The 20,853-nt window shown below is 40.7% G+C and overlaps 2 protein-coding genes across 5 annotated transcripts in view; both read right to left on the reverse strand.

Moving 5' to 3' along the window:
* Positions 1-20,042, reverse strand: part of LOC131253273 (auxin response factor 4) — a 115,441-nt gene extending 95,399 nt beyond the window's left edge. For 2 of the 4 annotated variants that reach the window (XM_058254225.1, XM_058254222.1), the window contains exons 1-3: positions 19,368-20,037; positions 19,193-19,249; positions 18,821-19,006 (exon numbers count right to left, since the gene is read on the reverse strand). In XM_058254225.1, the coding sequence (XP_058110208.1) occupies positions 18,821-19,006; positions 19,193-19,249; positions 19,368-19,700 (576 nt within the window). In that variant the 5' untranslated portion in view covers positions 19,701-20,037. Of the gene's footprint in view, positions 1-18,820; positions 19,007-19,192; positions 19,250-19,367 lie in introns of all 4 variants that reach the window. The other 2 variants (XM_058254224.1, XM_058254223.1) reach the window with 1 other exon arrangement.
* Positions 390-2,012, reverse strand: LOC131253274 (uncharacterized). Its single transcript, XM_058254226.1, has 2 exons — positions 1,134-2,012; positions 390-1,022 (listed from the first exon to the last, which is right to left on the reverse strand). The coding sequence occupies exons 1-2, from the start codon at positions 1,197-1,199 to the stop codon at positions 504-506; spliced, it is 585 nt and encodes a 194-aa protein (XP_058110209.1). The 5' UTR covers positions 1,200-2,012; the 3' UTR covers positions 390-503.
* Positions 20,043-20,853: the final 811 nt, after the last annotated feature.

Consider the following 20,853-nt stretch of genomic DNA (forward strand, 5'->3'; position numbering starts at 1 on the left):
GTAGGCCCAGAACGGACATCAAAGTGAGCCTTACAACCAATGTTGTCAAATAGCATATGCGATCGTGTGCGATTGCATATGCGTGTGTGCATATGCGATCGCACAATCACATATGCGGTCACATATTTTTTATTTTATTTTTTGCATTTTTTCAAAAAATTAAAAAAAAAAAAAGAAAAAGAAAAAGAAAAATAAATTGTTATATGTCATTGGGACATGAAATACATTTAATTTAAGTAAAAATAAAATAAAACCAATTACATACATATGATACATTTACAAATTACAATATAGTTAACTTCTCAACAATTAACATTTAACAAATATGAAATATGAAATATCCATATTCAACATTCAACACTACACGATATATAATATATCAAGTTATCAACAATCAACAACATCAACATCAACACACTTAGACTTAGTAAATATTAAACAAAATTAAGAAGTTATGTATTTATTATTTTTCTAATCAATAATCATTAATCATATACATTAATCTAGTAGCCATTATGGCATATCACCACCAGATCCACCACCACCACCATCATCATCATCATTCGAGTCATCTCCTTCTTCCACATACACTTCTTCTTCTTCCGTTTTTCATCATCTGTACGTACTAAGACTTCATCAACATTCAATGGTGGATGATCTTCAGCTTGATCATCATTATCACAATCTCCTTCTTCAATCGCATCAACGGGTTGACCGCTACTACTCGCCCCCCGGCTCCCCCCCGTCCTTCGCCTTCGAGTGGTACTACCTTCACCAGGTGTCGATTCGTATGCAGCATCTTCAACTTGTGCCCATGTCAACTCTTCTCCAGCAAATACTAGGTCCTCCGTCTCTATGAGCCACTCGTTATCTGCATCCAACTCATCTAAGTAGATAAGGTCAAAGAAACCGGACTTTTCTTTCCTACTTTGGAATCGTTCTTGCAATTTTTGATTATATTGAACGAAAACCAAGTCGTTGAGCTTTTTTCGCTCAAGGCGATTCCTTTTCTTGGTATGAATCTGCAAGAAAGAAAACACATTTGGCATTAGCTATTTAGGTAATTAATTTAGCTTAGGCCACTAAAAAATTAAAGTTTACAAAAAAACAATTACTAAACAGTCTAAACTTACCGCCTTGAACATGCTCCAATTGCGCTCGCAAACACTGGCAGAACACATGAGTCCAAGAATCTTCATAGTCAGCTTCTTTAGAGCTGGATCCTTCCTGTTCGGGTCCACTCCATAGGCAGCCCACCAGTCAGTTGAGAAAAATAGTTTAAGTAGGTTAGAGTCTTAATCTCTTAGAGACACTTTGTAGAAAAAGTGAAACACTATTTGTAAGAGTTCAGTACACAGTTGACAGTACACTAACATTCATAGAAGTACTTACTGGGTAATTTCATTGTCCGATGTCTTATTATGATATCCCTTGAGAATATCCCTTCACTTTTTGTGTAAAAGTCCAGCAAAGTTGAGATCTTGTCCTGTTCTCCTCTACTGGAATCACTTTTCAAGACATCAATAAATCCAACCATATGCATAGTTAGTGCTTCTACTGGATCAGCAGAAGCGAAGAAACAGGCTGAGTTAAGGATGTAAGCAACCGAATACAATGGGGATGACATTTGGCTGCCCCATCTTCTATCTGTAATATCTAAAATTGGCTTGTAATCACGGTCTCTATAGTTAAAATGGTTTATGATCTTATTTTTCACCCTCTCTATCGCATCATATATGTAGCCCATTGCGGGCTTCTCATCCCTGTCCACCAATCACAACACAGTGACTAAGGGCTCGGATGATTTTAGCGCCTTTACCACTTGAGTCCAAAAACTTTGAGAAAGAATTGTTTGTTGAACCCGTTTCCCTTCAACCTTCTTTGACTAAGGCCCACTTGTAAAATCGGCCGACACTACAAAGCTTCTAAGTTCTGATTTCTTTGCATGTAGCCTTTGTAGTGTTAAAAAGGCTGTAGCGAAACGGGTGACTGCTGGACGTAGCAAATTATCCCCAATGTGTTTTCTCATTCGGCTGAGAAGAAAGGCGTGTTTGTACATAAAGACCGTGATTCTTCTAGCCCTCGCAATCACATTTATAAATAATTTACCTATATCTTCTAACATAAGATCAATACAATGGGCCGCACAGGGAGTCCAAAATAAACATCGCATCTTCTCCATAAGAAGATGACCAACCATTACATACGAGGTTGCGTTATCTGTAATTACTTGTATAATGTAGTCCTCACCTATTTCTTCAACTACACTATCTAGTAAGTTAAACAAATATTCTCCTGTGTGTGAATGGCCCGACGCATCCATTGACTTCAAGAACATTGTCCCAAACGGACAATTTACCAAAAAGTTAATAAGAGACCGACCAGATCTATCGGTCCATCCATCGGCCATTAGTGAACAACCATATATTTTCTATGATTTTCTATATTCAGCTATGAAGGATTGTGTATATTCAACTTCAGTTTTTAGGCATGTCTCCCTCATTTCATGATATGAAGGAGGTTTAAGCCTAGGTCCAAATTGACCTATAGCCTCAACCATTACTTTGAAGCTTTTCGATTTAACGACGTTGAAAGCAATGCCGGTTTAGTAAAACCACTTAGCAATATATTGAATTGTAGTTTTCCTATCTTTTTGTTTATACCAGTTCTCTAAAGTTGTTTGAGTCGGCCCTTTCCCTCTATCCCTTTAGTCGATTACATCCTCGGGGTGTGGTCTACACCATCTATCCATGGGCCCATACCCTCAGGCTCTTTTCAATGGTTGTACTTGTGATCTAGACCGGCCTGTCGAAGTAGGGGGAGTGGGACTAGCTTCATCTACATCAACTACATTTATATCTTCATATGCATCTTGTTCCAAATATTCCTCCTGACGTATGGCACTATCGCATTTCTTTCTTGATTGTTTTTCCATATACTCCACGATCTCCCTTCAGATTTCTGGAGTAATTTTGTCACATGCTTTTGCATTTGACCCTGGTAAATGTGCAAGGTGTTGCTTGTGCCTTGCAATGCCACCGGAACTCACATACCCACATAACTTAGATACTATGTGAGTCTTTTTGGTAGCACTACGGTAGTGCCCATACTTCCAACCCGGGTCATTCGACTTGGGCTTCAAACAGGAAGATTGGGAAGAAGACATTCTGATGGTGGATGGTGCCGTGTGCATTATTAATTGCCACTTGTTGGTAGCCTAATACTAAAAAGTAACTACTAACTAGAAACTAGAAAGTAAACTACAAATAAAAAGAAAACTAAAGTAAAGTAAGAGACTAAGAACTAAGAAGTAAGATCTAAGAGAGTAAATAAGAGTAAAGAGTCTAAAGAGATGGGACTTGGAAGAGAGAGAGAGAGAGAGAGAGAGAGTTACGCTTACACACTTTACACTAGTAGTAGTAGTAGTCTAGTAGGGGAGAGAGAGAGAGTTGAGTTACACACTTACACTTGTAGAAAGGGAAAAGAAGAGGGAAAAGAAAATGAGAAAAAGAGAGAGAGTTACACTTGTAGAAAGAGAAGGAGAGAGAGAGAGAGAGAGAGAGAGAGATTTACACACAAACAAACTTAAAATTACAAATCCAAAAGAGGTTCCAACTTCCAAATTCTTGTCTAAGTTATCTTCTCTTCACCTTTGCCCCTTGACTTGAGTATTGATCTTGAATTCTTGTTGTAAGTTTGTAACTTGTACTTGCAAGTTGTAACTTGTAAGTTGTAAGTTGTAACTTGTAACTTGTCACTTGTAAGTTGTAACTTGTAAGTTGTAACAACTAACAAAGTAACAAATCAATTAACAAACAAACTAAAAAATATATATATATATGATAGAAGTTGTTAGAATTAGAAACTTAGAAGTTAGAACTTAGAAAACTTAGAACTTGGATATTATGAAATATGAAACTCTAAATGAAAATGAGATAGAAAGAGAGAGAGAAAGAGAGAGTGATGTTATGTATGTTCCCTTGATTGAACTAGAAAGTAGAAAATAGAAAGAGAGTTCAATCAATTCAGTGGATGGAGATTGGAGAGGAGTCTTGCCTCTTGAATCCTCTTGATTCTTAAATATGGATGTATCATATATCTTGGATTCTTGATTCTTGATTCTTGTACCCTTCCTTAATTCTTGATTCTTAAAAGTTGAATGAAAAGAAGTATGGAAATGGAATATGGATGGAGAGGAGTGGATGTAGATTGTAGAGTGCTTAGAAGTTAGAATTAGAAATATGTAAGAGACGATGTAGTAAGACAAATAGAGAATAGAGAGAGAGTTTGAGCTTTTTTTGCATGTAGGAATGCTTAGAATACATATTTATAGAGAAAAAATACGGATTAAAAAAATAATAAAAAATAAAAAATAAAAACGGTCAAAAAACTGTCAGAAATATGACCGTTGGCCATTATGCAATCGCATACATCGCATATGCAATCACATATGCTGGCACATGTGGCATATGCGATCGCATATGTGCAGGGATCGCATATGCGATCTCCCCTAAAATATGCGATCGCATATGCGAATTTACGATCGCACATGACAACACTGCTTACAACTATCCCCAAACAAGGCCTAAGAGAGCAACCCAACATCTACAACAATGGGTCTACATGCGCTAAATCATAAGCAATGTGTTGGCCCCGAAATAGGGATGGGTCCCAAGGTGGGATGACGCGACACATCATATACATAAAAATGGGCCTACAGTGCCAATACCATACATACAATAAGGTTGGAACAATGGTCCACGTACAACTCGTATAACAAGACGGCCCCATGGTGTGAATGGTATACAAGCACTAAGGTAGGGCCTATGGTGTGGGCACAATACACACATCGCGATAAGCCCTTAAAAAGGCTCCAATGATGGGCATCACTGACTCCACCGACCCAAGAAGGGTGGTTCATTTGGGACATAAATATGCCCCATTATCAAGTTCAAGCTCTTACATAGGCTGACAATACGACCAAGATATAGAGCACATCAGCAAGGTGGGTCATCATAGCGGGCCATGCCCATTGGCTAGCAAGGTGCTCCACCTACTGGACAGTATCCAGCGGGTTTGGCTCCCTAGCCAGTGCGGATGGTACACACACAAGGTGGGCACCTCACATCACAGTGGGCCATGGACTGGCGACCTGGATAAAACATATACATCATGGCAGGGTCCATTGCGGGCCCCACATTCTAGCCAACACGGCCCAACAGTCAGTGGACCTAAGGAATATTTCCATGGTAGACGTTGAATCACACTATTAGCTGCAGTGCGATCCTAGATGAGCTTTGGATTTACTCATTGGAATGGGCTGGGAGGAAAGAATGGATTATGTGGATTTCACGTGCCTCACGTGGGCCCCACGGTATGGTGGGCCCACTCCCAAAATGGGATGGAAAACAAATGCACTACATGGATGTAAGAAAGATACATCACAATGGATCCTCATGGGGGTTTCCATGGTGACAATACTCATTCACCAATGTTTAAAGTGGGTTCCACTACTTGGACCAAGATGATATTTGTGATTTCCCTTCATTCAAGACTGCATGACCTGATCAGCTGGTAAGATGGGAAATAAACTCACAGCGAACCCCTCAGAGGTTTCAACGGTGGACATTCAATCACGTTGTTTCCGGCGGCATGGTCCAGCTGAGATTTGGATCTATCACATTTTGTATGGGCTAGGAAAATAGATGGATGATGATGGACCCATGGGACATGTTAGAGTGGGTCCACCCAAAAGGGCTGGAAAAAAAAAATGGATGGACTTGAGTCGATTTGGCACGGACATAGTGGTGGGCTCCCGGGAGGTTTTAATGATAGGTCGTTCCCACTGTTTCTAACAGTGGTGGGGTCCACAAAAGCTTTGGGTCAAAGTGAAGTTTGTGTTTTCCCTTCCCCCTATGTTACGTGACCTTAGGAACTTGATTGAATGATAAATAAACATCATGGTGGGCCACAGGAAAGTTTCAATGGTGGGCATCACTATCCCCATTGTTTACAATGGTGTGGCCCACTTGCGATCTAGATATGGATTAGATTTTGGCCCATGGCCTGAAATAATCTAGAAAAAAGGATGGACAGTGTGGATTCTACACAAACATCATGGTGGGTCCCACTAGTTCATGCCCAAGTAGGGCTCCCGCCACTCTCACGTTGTTGGGCAATAATGCCCAGCACGTAAACCCTTATATTTGTTTTTCTTTTCTTTTTTTTCTTTTTTGATGAATGGGGCCCATACTGGGGTGATCCACTCCGTCCACCTTGTCAACAAGCTCGCCTTGGACCCAAGAAGCCCTGACTTGGGCAGGTTCCACTTCTCACAAACATCACAGTGGCCTTAGAAAGTTTCAACAATGGCCGCCACTGTCACCACTGTTTTCTATGGTGTGGCCCACCCGAGATCCGGATCTGGCTCAGATTTGGGCCCTAGCCCTGAAATGATCGGTCCTAACGGATGGATGATGCAAATAAAACATATACATTGTGGTGGGGCCCACGAGTGGGGCACCTCTGTAACGCCCAAAAGGGGCTTTCCCCTTTTTAATGTTGGACAGTGTGCATGCACTGTATCTGCTGCTATCCAGCAAGCCTTCTTTCTCCGTTTTTTTGTGTTTTTACATTCAAGTGGGGCCCACGTGTAGACAATCCACTCCATCCATCTATTTGGGCATCATATGGTGGTCTTGGAGAGCTTTGGATCAAGAAGATCTTTGCACTTTCTTCATCCGGATCTAAGTGATCTAATCAACGTGCTGAATGGCAACTAAATATCATAGTGGGCCACACAAGGTGGTCCACGTTGTCATAGCGTGCGAGGCACGTTGACTCACAGCGTGGCCCATTTGTGGGATCTACAATGGTCCACATTCATTAAAGAAAGAAGAGAAAGGAAGAAGGGCCGGGGGGGGGGGGGGGATCGGGCCATTGGATGGGCCCCCGTCACTATCGAGCCCTCATACGCATCTAGCACATAAACAAGGTGGGTCCCACCCTTTGTAGGCCCATGCAAATGAAAGAAAGGAAAAAAGGGAGAGTTTGTCCTCCTTTACACTCACAATGATGGATGGACGGTTAGATTGGGCTGGGTTGTCGATCGGACGGCTCGGATGGTGAAGCTCCTCCCCTAAACTCCTCTAACCTTCCCTCAAGCTCTAATCTCTCTTAATCCCTCTCTCAAAACACTTCTTTCTCTCCAGCACTCTCTTCTCTAATTTTCTATAATCTTTTCTCTCTTTAATTTTATCTAATCTCCTCCCTCTCTAATCTCTTCTCTTTTCTTCTCACTCTCGTTTACTAGGAAAATTTGGAGAACTGAGAGGGGTTTGGGAGCTTTTGTGGTAGAACTTTTTGGGTATAAAGGGAATTATAAAAAGATAAAGGGGTACAATGAGGAGGAGGAAAAGAGAGGGGGGAGTGGCTTAGCATGGGCAAGGGTATGAGTGAGTGATGGGAGGCATGGCCATATTTGACAAATGAGGAGAGAGAGAGAGATGAGTGATTGATGGGTTGATTGATTAATTGATGGATCGACTAATTGATTGGACTATTTTGGGATTTGTGCAAGTGGGGCATGCGTGCGTTGCACGGCCCACCTCAGATTGTGCTGAAACTGCAACTTCTAATCTAGGGATCGCAATGGGGTGTGCCACACGGCGTTGGAATCACAGCGCCCGCGCAGTCGCTAAGGTACAAGTCTCAGGGTGTTGTAGTATAAAAAATACGATCGCAATCAAAACTCATCGATCTAGTCCGCCGGGAACATGTCAGTGCCAAAGTAGAAGCGTACGGAAGGTCTCGCGAGGTTACAGGTCTTACACAAGGAGACCCAGATTTAGTTTCGGCAATTATCGGGGAAAGAAAGGTGATGATGTGGGTGCAGTGGAAGGTGTCGGAAGGGTTATAGCACCAATAGGGAGCTTTCTAGAGCTTGCGGGAGGCGAGGGGAGAGCCAAAAAGCCTTGGTTTCTAGCGAAATGCTAATGATGGAGCACAAGGCCAATACTCTGTCAGAGCTCCAGTCTCCCAAAATGTAATGTGCGCAAACTAGATTGGTAAGCAAAGAGTTGGAGTCAGAAGGGAGTTGTTGGTGACGTGTGGCGAGATCTATCCCATGAGAACACAAACTAGTACAAGCTCCTCCCCAAACTAGCTTTTTGAAAAAGGTTCAGGACCCAAACCTTGCCCAAGCCAACAGGACAATGTTGAAGTTATGCCTTCTTTTGGTGCAAGGGGACGCGTCAAATCAGACACGCATCGGAAAGGGAAGGCTCCAACGCCCCTTAGCTATTGCCATCTAACAAGTGTGGAATCCAACAGCGACGAAGTTTCGAGATGTGACACATGGCACGATGATGACCGTCATCTTTCAGTGGAGAGTCTAGCTATGTGGCACATGAGGAGCATGCAACGAACCCCTTGAATCACTGGTTCGCGTGACATCTACATTAACATGTGTGGAATCTTTTAATTATACGTGTTCCGAGAACGCTCTCATGTGAAGCCACACCGAACCTCCTTTATCAAAGAAGACCCTCTTTCATAGCTCTAAATGTGATTTCTTCTCTAGAAATTCCCTGTAAAGCTGTTCAAAGGGGACGAGAATGCTCCAAGTCGTCGGAGGAGGTTGCTTTGGTGACTTTTTCGAAAGGTAAGAGTCCAAGACCAGTTTGAAGATGGTTCAGTCCTCGACTCAGAGGGAAGAGAAGGAGAAATAATTGAAATGGATGCTGAGCTATGGGATTCAGGCAACTTAGAAGCTGGAGGGATGCTGGTGGAAGTGGGACCTCAAGAAGAGGATGTTTTGGAGTAGTAGTCACTCCTCTGTGCGTAGAGAAGGTTAGAGAAGACTTGACATTTGTCTGCCTATATAACGGGGGAAGGCTCGAGGCAAGCTCTTAGGATCGGACAAGCAAGGGCATGATCACAGAGGAACAATTCTAATGGATGTCTTATGGAACGTGGGGTGAGGACTTTTTTATTTCTACCAGTTTGTGCAAGCCAAGGCAATGCAACAACAACAATCTTGCCAGAAGCTTAAAATGTGGCAAAATCTAAAATGCTTGGAGTTCACAGTGGTGGGAACGATCCGGATCACTTTGCTAATATTTTTGAATACAAGTCCGGTGGTTTCCCTTCCTCATATTTAGGGATTCCTTTATGCATCAAGAAACCGACTAAGCATCTTTGGGACAAGGTGATTGAAAGAATTGAGAGGAAGTTGGCCTCGTGGAAGTGTTGCTATTTATCCATGGGAGGTCAGCTGACTCTTTTAAAGACAGCATTCTCTAATATGCCCGTTGACTTCTTGTCCCTTTTTAAATGCCCAAACCGGTGCTAGACAAGTTGGAAATTTTGAGAATAAACATCTTATAGGATGACACTAGTGGTAAAAGGAAGTTCCATCTTCTTAAATGGATAGAGGTTTGCAAACCAGTTAGAAGCCTTTGGGTGACATGAATTAGCTCTTCTCCGGAAATGGGTTTGGCATTTTGGGGTGGAGGAAGGAAGGCTTTGGAGACAAGTGATAGCTAGTAAGCATGGCACGCAAGAGGGCAGATAGTTTGTCAAGAGTTCTTTGCTTTATAGAGCATCAGCGGTTTGGAAAGCGGTGGCGAATAACGAACATTTCGTTAGGCATAGGATTTCCTTCAGGCTTGGTAGTGGAACCCGTATACGTTTTTGGATAGACCCTTAGTGCTGCGGCCATGTGCTTCAACATCTTTTTCCAAGGATTGCTCACCTCGTTCCTGATAGATAGTTCTATTTCAATGGTGGATTGCTTTTCCATTGTTGAAGGATCGGCTGTCTGGTCCCCACCATGTTGTAGGAACTTATTAGAGGGCAAGATTGACGAGGTTGCTGAACTTTTAGATCTCCTAAAAAATGTTCGGCTTGCAGTGCTTGAAGAAGACTAGATGTATTGGTCGAGACATCATTTGGGGAAGTTCTTGGGTAAGTCCTTTGAGTTGATCTCGGAGCCTCCTTCCAAGTATGGTCCACTCCACCCATACCACTTTTGGTTCTATGGAGTTCCCCCTTGGGTGGCAGTTTTTGTTTGGCTGCTAGGAAGGAGGAGAATTCTTACGGTGGACAATCTGCAGAGGATATCCCAAGTCCTCCCTAACATTTGCCTAATGTGCATGGAAAACAGAGAGTCAATCGATCATCTATACATCCATTGCTCCTGTGCCTGCAATGTTTGAAACCACTTCTTCAATTTTGTGCATGTTAATTGGGCAATGCCAAAGTCTGTTAGTGAGTTGATTTAAACGTGGCACGGTGGAGGAGTTGGTAAACCCATGAAGGCGGAGATTGCTCATAATGGCTGCCTTTTGGGCTTTGTGAAGAGCTAGGAATGGGTGATGCTATAGAAATGAGCATATGGGTGTAGAGGAGGTAACTTGTAAAGTTACAAGTTTTCTGTCCAGTTGGGCGGCTCTTCTCAAGGTCGCCATGGATGGTTTTCTTTTCTAATTGTTGTTGTTGGGGGCTGTATTCTTTGTCCACTTTTGCGGCTTTTCAATAAAATTGTTGTTGCCTTGAGAAAACACACACACACACACACACAAAGGTGTAAATAGGATGAGCATACAACGAAAGGAAACAGAATCCCCTTTTTAAGTGGGTTTTTTACATATTCCAATCACAAACAAAATTACAAGAAAATGACAGCAATTACAAGTAAATTTCACTCTCAATCTTCAATTAGTCCTTGGGACAATCTCCAATTTGTTAGAAGGATATTTTTTAACGCACAGTATTTAGTGGCAAGGCTGGAGTTAGGGTTGAACTTGAAGGTTTGAATCGTCAAACCATCCGAGTAACAGCCCTTAGTGATTTTTCTGATACCTTTTTCCCACTGAAAGTAGTATTTATAGGGACGTCACTTGAGCTGTGGGAAAACTGCAGAAGACACGATTGGAAACAGTTTGGAAACCACCTGACAGGCAGAGAAACTGCTCAAAACCGCTCAAATGCGCAGCTAGGGCCAGCCGAATAGCTAGCTTTCCCAATTTCAGGGTCATGCAACTAGGCACTGCAGACCACATTTCGGGTACCAAACGGCATTGGAATTTCATTAAATTGGCCTGTTTCAAAGCTAATCATGTTAGCGTTCCAACAAGAAGAAATTAACTTGTTTCAAGGCTTATTGTGTTAGCATTCCAACAAGCCCAAAATCACCCCCCTAATCATGTTAGCGTTCCAACAAGAAGAAATTAACTTGTTTCAAAGCTTATCGTGTTAGCATTCCAACAAGCCCAAAATCACCCCCCACCCAAAGGCCTTTAGGGGTCGTAGATTGTTTTCAAGGACAACTATAAACGCTTCATGGATTTGGACCAGTGGATTGACCTTGTTTGTCAAAATAGATTTTGACTTTCAAGTAACTCGATCAGCTTCTTTTAGGGGAGATCTACTGTTGAAAGCTTCATACAGTGCATGACTTTATCTGGTGTAGTCCTTAGTGTACTGTTGAACAGTCAGATTACCATTAAGCAGTGTAGACTTCTGAATAGCCTTCTAAGACTTATTTATTAACTTGCTGGAAGATAATCTAGGACAATCCAAACCTTTTGAAGTGTTCTGATTAAGGATTGGAGCTTTCTATTCTTTTCTAGTGATCTATGCCATTGTGTGTAATGGTTGAGTCTACACCATTATATGTGAATTTTTAAACACCAATAGTAGTCAAAGAGGGAAACTCCAGCAAAAGCAGTTCAAAGAAATAGAATCGTTACACAGGCTTAAGAACGTCAAGTCATCAATCAACTACGAGATCAGAAAACCTGAAGGAGCAGGAAGGGAAGGGTACTCTCTGACAAATGTTCCAAAATGATTACAGATTCAAAAATAGTTGTTGATAGATATTCCGTGAGAATAGATTGGACATGTTGTTGATCCAGGAGAAGAAAAAAGAAGAGTTCCCAATGCCAAAAGCTAGAAAAACATGCAGTACACGCAAGTTTGGGTAGGAAAGTACACAAGTTGTACAAAGGTTAACAGACATTCTGATTATGTTGAACTCTTCCGTATTGTCGAAGATCGATACGTAGCTAGGGCAATCATATTTTCGGTGCTTTCAGGATGAAGAGGGATTGCCCATGGTGCTTTTCAACAAGTCTGGGCCAAGCAACCCTAGTCAATGACCAGAATTATGTGCCAAATTAGATGCTAGGCAAGTGGGATGCTCCGTGGAGGAGACTCAAATGTTATGTTATAAGCTTTTCTCATGAGAAGAGAGGTGGATAGCAAATCACATCAAGTACGAGAGGCTTCGCCGAGTTGATAGGCGGGTGGAAGCTGACCAATCTACCGCTCCAGCACACCAATTATACTTGTCCACCAATTATACTTGTCCAAAATTATGCATGAGTAGGTTGGACAAATTCCTCATTAACGATAGATGGGAGAATATGTTTCCTGAGGCAAACCAAAAGGCAGTCCTCAAGCCTGCCTCAGATCATAAACCTGCATGTTTGTGTTTGGAGATGAAACCTTGGGGACCTTTTTGGTACGAACATGTGGCTGAATCACCCAGAGTGCCTACCAAATGTCAAGTAATGGTGTCATTCCTTTGATGTGGTTGTCGGGCAGGAAAAAAGTACAAGTATAATAGCTCCAAACATTAGCTTCCAAGAGAAAACTTAAAAGTTTGGAACAAAAAATTGTTCGGCAACATAAGGGAACCCAAAGAGATGCTCTTGCAAGATACAGCAAGTCTAGACAGAGCTAAGGAGGAATGAATGTTGTCTTCAAAAGAAGGGGTTAGGGCAGCTAAGTTAAAGGTTGAGCTGGAAGTTACACTGAGGAAAATGGAATTCACTAGAGACATAAATAATATTCCAAATGGATCCGAGAAGGACAAAGGAATGTTGCATATTTCCACAAAATTGCTCACATCCGTAAACGATATAATTGTATTGTCTCAACCAATGTCGGCAATGAGGAGTTTTTAGAGAAGGACGAAATTTGTCAGTCCAAAGTGCAACAAGAAGTTGTACACCAAAATAGGGGTAGCAATGGGTCGGGCTAGGGCCAGGGCAGGGTCAGCCCTGAGCCCTTACTGCAGCCCCCATAAACCCTAGCCATGTGCTGAAGCCCTAATTAGGCTGAAAGGCCTTGGCCCTATTCCTAGCCCTATAAGGAAAAGATTTAAATGATCATAGTATCTTTCTTCTTCTTTTTAAATCATCAAAAGGTTGAAATAGTACAAGCTAAGATTATCTCTCAAAAAAAAAAAAAAAAGTACAAGCTAAGATTTTTTATTTTTCTTTTGTTGAGGGTCCATATTGATCACATGTGTGGTCCCACGTGACACAAGTAGTCCAGTGGGCCAGCTTGGTCTCACATGTGGTTTCCTATTTCTAGGCTTAAATATGTGTTGGGTTGAGGTTTAGGCCCATGGGCTGATTTTGGTTTTAACGAAGAAAACCCTAACAATAAAAGAACAAGGGAGCTTGAGAAGCTTTGCCCCCCCCCCCCCTCTCATGTTTTAAAACATTGTGTCAGAGCACAATTGATCCAAAGCACTGTTCTCTTCCACTTTTATTTTCTCTTTCTTGTTCTTTTATTTCTTCAAGGTGAATTATAAATCATTAGGGGCTGATCTACATAAATCCTTTACATTTTTGTTCAACCATCACATGGTGGGATGTGTGATTGAGTTACTGTGAATGCGTGAGGCCCACTTTCACATACAACTAGTGTTCATGGAATCAGTATCATTACATGTATCGCTGGCTGGGGATACGGAAACATGTATCGATATCGTCGATATTATCGTTAATACCCGGAAATGTATCACTGACTGAGGGAAACATTGGGAAAACACAAGGAAATGGTGGAATTTCTCAATGACACTTCAGGAGATGCTAAAATACACAGAGTTGCATATTTAGGAATCAAATAATTGCAAAACACGACGCATACATAACAAGTTTCTCTGATGGGGGTCTAAAAAGCATGTAACGCTGACTCGGGGAAACATTAGAGGAACATGGGGAAAATGATGGAATTTTTCAATGATACTTCAGGAGATGCTAAAATACACATATTTGCAAATTTAAGAATCAAATAATAGTAAAAAAAAGACACATATTTGCATATTCGGGAATTAAATAATAAGTTCCCTTTAATGAGACCTAAAAGCAAGTATCGTTGAGTCAAGAAAACATTGGGGAAACAAGGGGAAAATGGTGGATCCATCCATCCATCCGACCATCCATCCATTCATGCACATACATACATACATACAAACAAAGATGCATGATCCAGCCATCCATCCATGTATGCGTGAACACACACACATCCATCCATGCATGCATGAACACACACACACACACACACACACACACACACACACATCCATCCAACCAACAAACCATCAACCATCCATCCATCCATCCATAAATGCACGCATACATATACAAACAAACAAACATGCATTTCATCACACAACCATGCACCCATAAAAAAGATTTTAAAAAGGAAATTTTTTTAATAAACAAACTTTTGGCGGTATCGATACATTAGAGATACATTGGCATAACATCGAAATATAGCCAATGCGATACAAGCAACACATGGAATTTACATAGTCGAAAATATTGGCAATACAAATAACACCTGGAATTTACATAGTCGAAAATATTAGCGATACATTGGTGATACTTAGCGATATATCGCCAATACCTAGAATTTCTGATACTACCAATGTTATCGGTATCACAGAGCTAGAGATACAGATAATATCAAGGATACTTTAAACAATGTATACAACCATCATGATGGGTCAAAGTGGTCCATCATGCATACATGGTCAGATTTGAAGACAAAGGTAGGAGTGGAAATTATTTATGACTATCAATTGATCGTGTTTGTTAATATACATTGTTTTGGAGTACGTGTTGGGTAAGTTCAAGTTAAACATTCTTCCCTTGTGTGTTTGATTTCCCGTTCAAATATGAATGTCAAGAATGAAACGAAGACTAGCCTTTTGTCTCCATCCAAGTTAATGACTCTTCATATTACATTGACCAAACTTAACAGAGCAAATTACTTACAATGGGTCACATCTGTAGATGTAATTCTTACAGGTAAAAGAAAATTAAAGTATTTGACTTTCTTCATGACTTTCTCTAAGCATGACGAAAATTCGACAAAATAGGAAGATTGGGTAGCAAAAGATGCTTAGATTAGAACATTGTCCTAGAATAGTATGGAACCTCATATTAGCGAATGTTATCTTCTTTAAGACAACAAAAGAAGTGTGGGAAAACTTGAGGGAAATATATTCAAGCGAGAAACTTTTAACTCTACTATACGATTTATTTTTGAATATCTTTGCTCTTCACATGGTGATAAGAGCATCATGGAATATTATTCAGCCTTGCAAGGCATGTGGGAAGAACTGAAGATGCAATAACCTTTCTACCAATTATGAGACCATAGACGGCGGAGAGAGGAACTCTATGTTGCTAAATTCCTTTCTGACCTTCGTCTTGAGTTTAAGCCTATGCGAACTTAGATTCTTGGAGCTAATGAGATCCTATTCACCATGACGGCATTTGCTCATGCTCAACATGCAATTAGTATATATTTACAGACTTCGCCTTCATCCAATCGCTCTCCATTTGTTTCTACATCTGGTAGTGGAGATGGGGGAAGTCGTGGTGGTCATGGTCATCGTGAACTATTAGGTAGTGCTCTGAATCCTCTTTTCATTGTCACTATGATTAACCATATCATATCACAATAGACAAAGGTGGATTGGCGTCCCATTTTTTTCAAAGGGTAGCATTAAGAGAGGCAGGACCCAAAGTTCTAATGCAACTTAAAAGATGAGGAAATAGTGCTCCTCTCACAAATGTTCTCTAGAAAAATGCTACACAACTTGTGGCGAGCGTATTGTAGAATATGGGCCTTAAAGGTCAATGGCACCTTTTTCTATGCACTCATTGTGTCGATTGGGACATGTTGGGTCCTTGATGATGACCATCCGTATATTTGTGGTGACACACATGGCAGTCAACGATGATGGTGGAAAAATCAACAATGAAGATTGTTAATTGATAGTTAATCTCCTTGATTCGAAGACAAATCGATGATGATCGGAAAACAAGATAGTATGCACCGGCATTGATATTCTTAGAATATGGCCACTAATGATGGAAATTGATATTCGCACGAATATATCCGTTAATCGGTTGTTGATATTCTCTCAAATATGCCATTAATGATAACACTACTTGGATAACCAAGGGATTAAAAGTAAGGGAAAACCTCTCTAAAAGAAGGTACCTGAGATGGAAATCATTCAAACATAAAACTCTTCATGTGGGGCCCACAATAGTGGCCCACTCTTCACACGATCACAGTCATAGTCCTCTACGGTCGAAAATAACGATCCACATGTAATTCCTTGAGAATATGGGTCATTGAATGGTTTGATCACAGATCATACGAAAATTTATGATAGAGATTAACTTAGCCCAGATGCTCCCTACATCAGACTCTCAGGTTTGAGAAAAACTCGCATTCAAGTTTTGTTTCCTTAAGAGCCTTCGAATCAAGATGATGATGAGGCACTTGCAGTAGTTAATGGATGGAGGTGTAAGATGCAACAGCAGTTGTAGTGGGTAGTCGCAACAATGACGACAAGTATTGTTGATGAACACATACCCGGATTGGTCACACAAGGCATGACTCTGCTCTGATACTAATTGATGACGGTTGTTCAAATCATCGAGGCAACACATACGAGTGTCAAGGATGATGGCAAAGTGTCGTCAATGAAAGCCGATGACGAATAATTGATGCCACAATATGGCAATCAACTAGGCGACAAATCACATTAATGAGGCCAGATTTTGACACCCCGTGAATGAATTGGCAATGGAAAACCAAAAACCTTGAAATTGGACCTCCACAAGTGACTCAAAGAGGAAAAATTCAATTTCGGAAACACACATGCAATGCAAGATATTTCTTTTTCAAAAAAAAAAATATTAAAAAAAAAATATTAAAAAATTTTTAAAAAAAATCAACTATTCCTCTCTAGTCTCTACATAGAGAGTTTTTTATTTATAAGCAAAAACCTATTACAACCAATGCATAGTTTAAACCCTAACTAATCTAGACCATTCATTCAACATGTAACTTACAATACTAACCATCTATTTCAATAAAATATTGAAAATGACAAAACATCCCTTCTTTCCATCACAACCTTATACAACCTCAGAAAATCAACCATAACTTCCTCATACGAAGAACAAATTAGATGATCTTGGGCTGGTTGGAAAAATAAATAAGTTTTCAAATAGGACTGGTTTCAAATTATCTCAACATTGTTTGATATCCCAATAGTGGGCTGGAAGGAAAGTAACAAAAATGGTATTTAAATATTTAAGTCTATTCAAATAACTAAAAGGTATGAGAAAATCTCTTTAAAATAAGATACTCTAAAATGAGAGTCAAACAAAAGACTCTTCATGTGGGGCCCACAACAGTGGCTCACTCTTCACACAATCATGATTATGATCATAGTCCTCCAGGGTCAAAAATAAAGATGCACACGTAATTCCTTGAAAATCTGGGTCATTGAATGGTTTCATCACAATCTTATGAAACTGATTGTGGAGATTAAATTGACCTGGATGCTTCTCAGTTGCAGCTAAGTAGGCTTCAGTTATTTGGTCAAATGGGGCTCCATTGAAAGCGAGTGTGCTTTGTTGGTTGGCTTAATTGAAAAGGATATTGACAGTGGATCACCTTCGAGTAAGGGCATCATGTATCCAAATAGATGTATAATGTGCAAAACAGCAAATAAAAGTGTTCCTCATTTGCTCCTCCACTGTGTGTTCACATGGCATATCTAGTCTACAATCTTATATGAGTTTGGGGCTTAATGGGTTATTCCTAAATCGGTGGCAGACCTATATGGAAGTTTGTGGTATATCACTTGGGCCCTATGGAGAAAGAGCTTCAGAAGCTAGCCATCGAATCTATCTTGTGGAGCATCAAGATGGAAAGAAACAACAAGATATCAACAGGTAAAAGTAGTTTAGAGGGATCAGTATGCAGGAAATTTTTCAGTCTGATTGTGGAGTGGGGAAAACATGTAAAGTGTTCAAAAGGGTCTCATCCTGGCTTATTCCAGGGAGAAGGTGTTATCGTGCAGTAGAAAGCCACTGAAGGCTCTTGAGAGATGGCATTATTTTAAATTAAATTTTGACGGGTGGACCCAGCTGACATCAGAGGAACGGTCAGAAACGAGCAGTGTACTAGAGTTCTTGGGACCTCTGGGTATATGTGATTCAAATTTTGCCAAAGCCGCTGCTCTGTGTGGGTTAAGATGGTGGCTAATCGCCACCTCAGTCCTATCATCGAGGGGGACTAAAGCAATGTGATTAATTGGATCAAGGAGGATTGATTCCCTTCGAGAGTAGCTGATGAAATTGAAGAAGCCTTTGAGATATTCACGTTGATATCTACATCCTTCTCTCATATGCAGAGCTCAGCTAACTCTAGAGCAGATACTTTAGCAAAGGGTGGGGTGCAAATGAGGGAGCTTACAATTACAAACAACTGACAGAGATTGCAGTCTGTCCATTCATGATTTGGACATTCTTTTATTTTATTCTTTTTTTCCATTTTAGTGCAGGTGGGGGCAGTTGTGCCCACTGTCTACTTTTTCTTTTCTTTTTGGTCTTCTTTTCCTTTTCTTTGATTAAACTTTCAGCCATTCATCAAAATAATAATAATAATAATTGAAAAGAAAAAGAAGAAGGGAAGGAAATCTCACTAGGGATGGGAAGCAGTCCTCGGCAGCTCTACGAGGAACAGAGAACCCACCATGAGTACTAGTATCAGAGGCAGTAAGCGTCTTACAGAACATGTGAGGGGTTGATTTGGTCATTAAATCTACTCCTTCCTCATCATCCTCATCCTCCTCTTGCTCTTCTTTGCCGTCTAAGCTCCTCTTTCTCAACTGGAAATATATATATATATATATATATATATATATATAGTAAAATAAAAAAAATGAATCATAAAAATTGCATCTGGTCCACTGAAAGAAATCTCATAGGTGCAGAGGATGACCAAATCAGATAAAGAACGGTTGACAGTCCTGTGGCATCGAGTTAAAGTATTCAAAATATTAAATGAAACATACCTCTGGCTCAGGAAATAGGGTGACCTGTGCATATACCTCATCAGTCTCCTTATCAGCCTGACCCCAAAGAAGATGAAGAAACAATTAAGAGGGGAAAAAAAAAACCCACGACTAAACTGTAATTCTTTGAAGAAGTGAAAAAAAAAAAAAAAAAACCCTTGTTTCTGCCACTCACATGCAGCTGGACATTGACAACCCTACAGAAAATTTGAGGGGGCAGGCCATAGGTAGGCATCTCGAAGCACTGGTAAGGCAAAGAAGAGGAAGTAGCAGCAGCGGCCTGCTCCAAGTGACCTTGTGGGAAGTAGACAACCACACTACCTTTCCTGGGCAGAGAAATGAGAGGGCCAGCACAAGCATGCCACAGCTCCAGATAAATGGGCGAAGATGCATCAGCATCAGCAGCAGAAACAGAACAAGAGCAGAAGCTACTAGAACACTTGTGGCAGCACCCATAGCAAAATGCGGTCTCACCATCTTCCTGTGCATGGTTGAGATCAATTTCCATGAAACCCAAATTGCTACGCCCACAAAGGAAAACAAGGCAAAGAAAAAAGATATAGAGAGGTAGCAGCAATCACAATAACTTTCTTTCTTCAGCAGAAACCCAAGAAAGGGACCTAACCAAAAAAGAAAAAGGATGGACAAGCTTTTGGGTGCCCACCCACCAAACTAAAAGAGCTTATAAGACCAGAGAGAGAGAGAGAGAGAGATCATGTCTGATTCCACCACCCCAACTCCATCGCTGGGAGTTAAGGGGCAGAGACAGCAGCCGACATGGAGAATGGCAAAGCAAATAAAAGCAGAAAGGCAAGGGATTGCATTGCACCGCTGCGAAAGTGGAATTAAAACAAGCAGAGGTGGTGACAAGGCTGACAGGACAAAACTCACCCCTTCTTTTTCTTTTCACTGTTGGAAGAGCCACGACAAACCATGTTACCCTCTTCAGCAGCAGCAGCAGAAGCAACACACTCCCTATCTTTTCCTTTCGTCCCTTTTTTATGTATCTAAGGCAGCATGACACGTTGGTTTAATGCGATGTTTAAGTAATTCCGTGTCAATGATGCATTCATGCATGTCCTCCTCATCTCGTGGGGCCCGCAGCTGCCTCCTTGCTCCCCCAACATCTCCTCACGTGTCCACAAGCTCTCTACCAAACCGGCAGATGAAAAGGGACAATTCAACGACAATATGGCAATTGGTTTGTCAGACATCCGTACCGTGAAAACGGTGTGTCTCACCATTAAAAAAAAAAAAAAATCGGATTCCATTAGGTTTTATCATTGAAAAGATGTCAAGTTTTTTGCTAAAATTATTTTTCAAAAATAAAAAAATACAGCGAAAGATGAGGTTGGATTTAATAGTGTTCCGATTCAATTAAAATCGAATGAAAAAAAAAAGGCTATATATATATAATGTGTGTGTGTCTATGTTACATTTTAAATAAGGTTAAATTAAATAATAATAACTATTAAATTTTCTATATGCATATGCAATTACATGCATAGGTAATCAAATAATGGGCTAATATTATTCTTTTTCTATCATAAATGTTGATGCAGTTTTCGGCTCACCCTTCTTTCAGCGCTTTGAGTACCTGGTGCCTGTACAAGAAGAGGACAAAGGAGACCCTGGCTAATTCAGGAGACCCTCTGATGCCT

This window comes from Magnolia sinica, chromosome 8 (assembly GCF_029962835.1).
Source record: "Magnolia sinica isolate HGM2019 chromosome 8, MsV1, whole genome shotgun sequence".
Lineage (NCBI taxonomy): Eukaryota > Viridiplantae > Streptophyta > Magnoliopsida > Magnoliales > Magnoliaceae > Magnolia > Magnolia sinica.

Coding starts and splice junctions, on each gene's coding strand:
- LOC131253274 (XM_058254226.1), bottom strand. CDS start 1,199: ATGAAGATTCTTGGACTCATGTGTTCTGCCAGTGTTTGCGAGCGCAAT. Junction 1,023..1,133: donor ATTGGAGCATGTTCAAGGCG/GTAAGTTTAGAC, acceptor TCTTTCTTGCAG/ATTCATACCAAGAAAAGGAA.